The sequence below is a fragment of the Lipotes vexillifer genome, unplaced genomic scaffold (genome assembly GCF_000442215.2).
Source record: "Lipotes vexillifer unplaced genomic scaffold, Lipotes_vexillifer_v1.1 scaffold235, whole genome shotgun sequence".
NCBI lineage: Eukaryota > Metazoa > Chordata > Mammalia > Artiodactyla > Lipotidae > Lipotes > Lipotes vexillifer.
This window is the reverse complement of record NW_006791020.1, coordinates 1581402-1589010: the sequence shown is the minus strand read 5'-3', so window position 1 is coordinate 1589010 and position 7609 is coordinate 1581402. Positions and strand designations below refer to the sequence as shown.

At 40.0% G+C, this 7609-nt stretch overlaps 1 protein-coding gene across 1 annotated transcript; it reads right to left on the bottom strand.

Annotated features, from left to right (window-relative positions):
* Positions 1-2762: 2762 nt before the first annotated feature.
* Positions 2763-5483, bottom strand: LOC103070041 (lysine-specific histone demethylase 1A-like). Its single transcript, XM_082931329.1, is given in 2 exon segments — positions 2763-5027; positions 5082-5483. Coding segments are annotated over 2 exon segments (2598 nt in total). The 5' UTR covers positions 5415-5483.
* Between the last annotated feature and the right edge of the window lie 2126 nt (positions 5484-7609).

Below are 7609 nucleotides of genomic sequence, written 5' to 3'. Positions count from 1 at the left end.
CATTCAAAGTCTTAGGCTAGTGGGATTTTGTACAATGAAATAAATGGCATTGCTGCTCTTAGAGTCAGCAAGTTGACCAATGCACAAGAATTACTGTCAGATGAAGTTAAATTCAAATCATCATCTTTCCACTCACTGCATGTGACCTTGGTCAAAGTATGTAATATTATTCCTGAGCTTCATTTCCCTAATATATACCTTTCAATATTGTTGTATCAAAGAAAAAAGCTCATGAAAGAGCCATATAAACTGTAAAGGACTTTGTATAAAATGTGATTCTTCATTTCCTTAACAAATGTTTGTGGAGGACCTAATAAGTGCAAGGCAAAGGCAACCTACCAGGTAGCCCACATTGCAGTAGAGAGTGTAGAACAGAGATATATATATATATATATATATATATATATATATATATATCCCTATATATTCTATTAGGTCAGTTTTTTATTTTATCTCTTTCAAGAAAATCAGAAGTAGTCTATCATGTGTGTTACTAATAACTTTTTATCAGAGTAGGTTAATATTTCTCTTGATCTTTTTGCCTAAATATAAATAGAATATTTTTCATTGTAGTATCATCCTTCAGTTGATAATGCTAAATTCTAACACTGGAGTAGACAGTTGGCTATTTGTGGAAACAAAATCATCTCCTAAAGTGTGCTTTAAAGTTGAAAATTTGTTATCTTGTGAGGTCTTCTTTTAACAACTTTGAAGGTGCTGGGAGCAGGGAGAAAGGGCTTGCAAATTTCAGAAAAACCTATCAAATGTGTTAATCTTTACTGAATCCTGAAAGCTAGGTAAAAAAGACTTATTTTATAGTGTCATTTTTTTAATTCCCCATCTAGAAATCTCATGAAATACATGACTTCACACTTATTCTGTCTCATTGCAAATATATCTGAGACTGGCATTTCTACCAAAAGACCTTCTGCAGGTGTTCTTAAAAGCCCCTTGTTTTTACTTTCCTTAATTGTTCTTCTCCCATTATTGTGTCCCCTCAGTCACACTCAATGCATTATCTCCCTTCTCATTTATAGCTTTCAAATATCAAATTTCAAACATCTATTGTGTCAAATGGAGCACAGCTACTTTTTCCTTTCTCTCACATCAGTCATGTTACCTCTGTGCTAAATACTGAATTCTTGGAATACCTTGGTGACCCATATTTGAACATCTTTCCATTTTTCTACTCTGTGCCTGATGCTGAGGTTTTGTTAACACAAGGCAATTTTCTACAACCATTGGAGTCATCTGTTAGAGGTAGAATACCCTTCTGGCCTGGGCCTTGTCTTACATTTGCGTCTCAAATAACCATGGCCAATCCTTTGCTTCTTGAAGGGTTTTGTTTATCCTATTACTTCCTAAAGTATTCACAATTACTATTTCCTGGGTTCTTGATCTGATAAGATTGGGTTAGCTTTTATTTGTCCCTAATGCTTTTGTTGTTCACAAATTTGTGTATCTCCCTGAGATAGTCCATCTTTGTCTTATGAACTCTCTTTCCTATTCAATCTAGATTTGAGAAAATTGAATCCAAACCTGAGATATATAGAGCAGGAAGCTTTGTGGTTAGTTGATAACTAAATCAGCTTTGCAGATGGTTTTGATGTTCTCCAGAGCACATCTCTTACTTATCTTCTTTTTCTCTCCGACTTACCTCTTAATCCATATGTGCCAGACTGCTTGCCACAATATTGCTAGGAGAGTCAGGCTCTTATCACCCCCTTTGTCAGCTTCTCTGATATACCTCTAAAGTTCAAGTAACATAAAACATAATTTTAGGATCACTCTGATAATAGTACTCTCAGCCTAGGTGGACATGTTTTCAAGGACTTTTGCTAACAAAATTGATGGCCAAATTTTTCAGTAATAAAACTTTGAAATTAGGGTTTGTTATTTTGGTTTCCATGAACATGGAAAAAAATGATATGAGGGAAATAGCTAGTAATTTTTAGTGGCAAATCACTTTAGAACCAAACATAAGACATTTTTTACACATTATATCATTTAATCTACATGTTGGTAGTATTAGAGAGGCATTGATTTTCCATATTCCAGATGAAGAAACAGATAGAGAAATGAAAAACTTGTGCAGCAAATTAAAAGTTATGTTTATGGGGCTCTTAAGCCGTGGTCTCTTCATTATATCACCTGTACTCTGTCCTTGATTTGGAGTTGGAATGGCAAGACTGCCACATGTAATGGAAGAACATATACTTAGATGTGTAATTGATGTTCTAAGTGTGATAGTTCATAAAATATGGAGATCACAAAGTTGTGAGGAGTCAGGAAATGTGTCTGAGAGGTTAGAAAAGTTTGTAATGTCTCTGATTTTTCACTTCAGTAGTCTAAAACTTCTGAAAATGGTCTATATTTATGAGTTCCATAAACTAAAAAAATATCCTCTTGTACTTTTTGTGTTGTTTTGAATTCTTTTTTTTTTCTATGAAGTTTTATTCTCAAAATATAAAAAACCACCACACACAAAGAGACTAACTAAGATGTTCTCTCGCAGCACTTGCTTGCCTCAGTCCTAATGAAGAACACAGACTCCCACACTAATGGACAAGTTCCTCCCTAGCTCTAAGTCACTTAAAGTTGGCAACCTCCTTGGCCACCTGACCACCAGGAGCTCTAGCAGTTGATCTGGAGCCCAGATGCCAGGGTGAGTTTCTCAGTAGAATCTAATATTGCTAGAAGAGCTTTGCTTATGCAGCAAAAGACACAAACACATCGGCCTCTTCCCTTAGAACACATCTATCTCACACACTCGGGGACTGCTGTGCAGGGACGCCTGGTGTGGCCTGACGAGGCAGGGTATACATGGCCCCCAAGAACTGGTCTGCAATCCTTCCTGCTTCTCTCAGCCCACTCAGCAGAGCACCATAGACCGTGGCTGGGTAGTTACAGATTGTATGTTCTCCAGCAAAGAAGAGTCATGGAATAGGCTGTGGGGCACCTGGAATTGAGGGGCCAGGAGTGATTGGCTGAGCCATTAAGTTATAGTCATTTCCATATTATCCTGCGACTACATAGGAATAGGAGCCCCGGGCCCAGGGATCAGCATGCCAGCGAGACACCACTGTTTCCTTAGGCTGGGGCACTGCACTGCTACTAAAAATCCCTTTGAGAATGTCCAGGCATCGGCCAACAATCACATCATCACTTATGTTTTCCATGATGCCAGCAGCTTCTCCTGCCACTAGTGCTAATAGTATTGGAGCTTTATAGAGGTTCCAGAAGAGGAAGAGCTCACCCCTGCTGGCAGTCGTACTGCCAACATGTCCGAACAAATTGACACTTGGATCCCAGAATACCCGGTCAAAATACAACACGACCTTGTTAAGGTTGCCAAATCCCATCCTTTGGACTGCATATGTTTTTCATTCAGGAAGAGGTCGCACATACTGAACAGCTGGTGGCTGCTGCTTCAACACACCCAAGGGAAGGGTACAGAGAACTGCATCACACTTATAAATAAACGTCTGGCTCGTGGAGTGGGTATTCACAGCTATCACTTCACATCCTGAAGCTGTGTAGCGAACCTGCCGAACTGCTGTATTCAGTTTAATGTCCAGGCCTTCTGCTAAAGCCACAGGCACACATGAGTAGCCATTCCTCACTGTCAGGTGGCTGCCAGTAAACTCAAAGTCATCATACTGATCCCAATGTTTAAGGGAAAGTGTAGAGAGAGGTGTGGCATTAGCAAATTAAAGATTTGCAAAATGCCAGTCAAGTATTTGTCTGTCTTTTGACGAGAGATACACATCACTTGGGGGATTGGCTTCCAATTCTTGAAGTTTTTCTTCTAGCTTTCCTTGTGTTTCAGCTAATTCATCATATTCCTTGCATAAGGCAGTTAGATCCCTGTGTTTGCTTTTCACTAAGAACTCAGCAGTGATATCTCTGGGTGGCTTGACTTCAGATGCTTCTTTGTATTGCTGATGGAGTTCTTTAATTTTCTCTTTTAAATTTACCATCTTATTAAGAAGTTCTTTCAGTTCCTCCTGAGTTTTCACTATCTTCTTCCAATGTTCAATCTGCTCATCTTTGACATGCTTTTCTTGTAACTGAATGACAACTTCCAATGCCTGGCCAAGGGACACAGGCTTATTATTGAGGACATTGAAGTCTAGTTGATGACTAAGGTAAGATGTAGCTTCTAGCAACCGGTTAAACTCTTGCTCTACCATTTCATTTTTCTCTTTAGGAACAGCTTGTCCATTAGCTTCATAAAGTGGGCATTTTTGCTTGATCTTGGCCAGTTCCATATTTACTTGCTTGCTAACCACAGCCATGGGATTCCCTCCAAGACCTGTTACTACCATGGCTCCAAGATCAGCTACATAGTTTCCTTTGCAAAATGTAGCAACTCGTCCACCCACATGATCCCTGGCTTCCACAAGTGTGACATCCATTCCAAAACTTTGTAACTGACGAGCTGCTGCCAAGCCCGAGACCTCAGAGCCTATAATGATTACCTTTCCTGTCTTTTTAGTTGGGAGGGGCTTTATCCTCTTATAGATGCCGAAGTTGATAAAACCGTGACGCTCTAAATAATTGTGAACTCGGTGGACAAGCACAGTATCACTGTTGTAAGGCACTTCTAATTGTTGGAGAGTAGCCTCAAAGGTCAGCTGAATCTTTGGATTATCTAACCACAACTGCAATGTGCGGTTTCTAATGAACAGAAAAACCTTCTGGGTCTGCTGTGGTCCACTGATGATATCTGGAAAACAGGCTGCTTCTTGAGAAGTCATCCGGTCATGAGGAAGTCTACTCTGGAAAACTGCACCCTCCACACCTGATGCTTGGCAGTCTCCATACCCTCCAGAACTGTCGTCTTGAAGTCCTCCTGCTTGCCCAGATGGTTCCTCAGGCTCACTTTCATTTTCTTCCTCAGGTGGGGCTTGAGGGGGTGGTGGGGGAAACTTCTTTTCCTTCTCTGTTTTAGCATTTCTCTCTTCTGAATAATACTCATCTTCTGAGAGGTTGGCCAAACTTTCATCCATCTCTCTGTACTCTACCTCGGGGAAGCTTGGCATCGGGATTTGCGGTTTAAGGCGGGGGTCGGGTCTCACCTTCATCCGCTTGCGCCGATTGGTCCGTCGCCCCTCCAGAGTCTCTGCAATTCCCGTTTCCATGGGGGTCGCAGACCCAGGCACGACGTTAGGCCCAGCTTGAGGCCCGGCGGACCCCGGCGGCTCAGCCAGGCCCCCGGGGGGCGAGGCCCGCGGGGGCTCCTTCTTGCGGGGAGTGCGCTCCCCGGCCGCCCCCGGCCCGGCTTCGGCAGGGCCGGACAGGCCCGCGGGCGGCGTGGCCACCTCAGAGCCGTTCTCCGAGCCGCCCGCTGCCCCGGCACCGGCCTCCGACCCGGCCGCCGCCGCGTCTGCTGCCTTCTTCCCAGACAACATCTCGGGCCGCCTGGCTGCGGACGGCCGTAAGGGCCTCTCAGTCTGTCGGTCCGTGAGTCCGGAGTCGCCTCGCTTCCCTTCAAAAAGTTCGCGCGCTGTCAACCGCCGCTGCGTATGCACGCGCTAAGCGCGCTCCGCGCGCTCCCGCCCTTGAATTCTTAAAAGGAAACTTCCTAATATTGTTCAGTGTAACTGGAAATGTGTCTTCAATTTTTGTTATGACAAAAGCTGGTTGGGAAATGGAAATTTATACACATCCTGACAACTTCGTAAGTTAAATAGAATGCACCTGATAGTGTGACTTTTAAAGTATCATTCATTTATTAGTTATTCAGAACATGCTATTGTCTAATATTATATATCAGAGACTCTTGTGTGAAGGCTATCATGATGAACATACTCGACAAGGCTTCTGCCTTCTTGGATCTTAGAGTCCAGCAGTGTACCACAGACAATTGCAGTAACACTGTTTATTATGTGTTATGATAAGTTAGCCCAAAGCATGATGGCACTTAACTAGCCCTGAGGCATTGGTATACACTGAAATCTAAGACTTTCAGGCAGCATTCTGTAAAAAAGAGAGAAGTAGGTGTTTGCACTAGGGATGATGTAAGGGATTCCATTAGTATAATACATTTCACAGGGTTCTCATTTATTCATCCCTGTTCTGCTCTACTGTCTTGTGAAGCAGTTCAGAATTACCTCAGCATCTGTTATGCTGTCCCTATTGAGGTTTTAAAACCCACATCCGGATATCCCCCATCTAGACTTTCCGCCTCCCTTAAAAGGATCAGCAGGGCTTTGAGCTAAGGTGAAGGAAAGGAGTGCCACTTGTCCCAGATATTCCTTTATTTAATTATTCTGATAAACACCCCCTGGCCCACTGTTTTTCTATATGCTAGTGACTTAGTGTTTAAAAACTACTAAGACTACACTAGGAAGCCTTCCAATATTCTGTTTTTGTTTTGTTTTGTTTCACCTTTAATCTCCTAGAAAATTTAAGGTATTGTTTTTGTTATCTTGTTTTCTAATGGTATTTATATATTTAAGAAAAGAATCTGGGATTACAATTGTATTTTGAAGTGGGGGAAGAATGGGGGAATTGTCTACCATCATAAAGAGCAAGTTTTCAATTTTAAAATATTGCTTCAATAGAGATCGTTTTAGAAAAGGATTGCTTCAAATTTCTAAATATACTGGGCACCAAAGTGCATTTTTAAAATAATAAAACTGATATGTTAGATGAGAAATATATTAGTATCTATGCTTTTTTATTAACTACTGAAACTGATGATTCATATGAACTATTATCTTCCCCATTGAATCCATTTTCAGGCATCTCACAAACAACACTATGACAGTAGCCAGCTCTGACAGTTTTAAAACTCAGTTTTCCTCATCTTACCTTTTCCCATTATCTTCATATTTTTACTGGCTGTTTAACCTCATGTTACTAACTATTAACCTGTTTTTTGGAATATTTACATTTGAATATGTAATTTTTAAATTATTACATTTTAAATACCTAGATGAAAATTATTCTAAAATCACCAAATTAGTATTTAAAACTTTTATGTTATTGAGGAACTAACTGAGTCTAAAAGTGGAATGAAGCACAATTACATTTGTATAACCAAATTATTTCGTAAAGCAGTTACTGCAGAAAGTTGAAATAATTTGGGGCAAACAATAACTGTTACATATTAAAAAAAATAATATATTGGTATACAAGGTTGCAAAATTATTTTTTAAAAGAGAGAGAGATTGGCTGATTTGAGGACAAAAATTTTACTGATTTTACTTTTGTAGACATGTTCTCTAAAAGTTTAAATTTTCAAAATTTTTTTCCTACAGATTTTATTAAAAATTGATCAATTAAAATGTATTCTTATATGTCTTCAAAACTCCTGTAGTGTTAGGAGCTTCCTTATTATCACTGTTCCAGATCACGGACATTCTCCGAGGACCAAGTATAAAAATGTATTTACTTGAAATGACATTTATCCATTCAAACAGCAACAATTTAATTGAAATTTCCATCTACCCAAAATCTACTAGGCAATATAAACATTAAGTACAGTTTAAGCCTTGATGTTGACTCTCATAAATGTTTAAAATCTACTTGATAACACAAATCTAACTCATTTAAATAACAACAACATGATAAAGATAGACCTGATAATTTTTGAGACTCA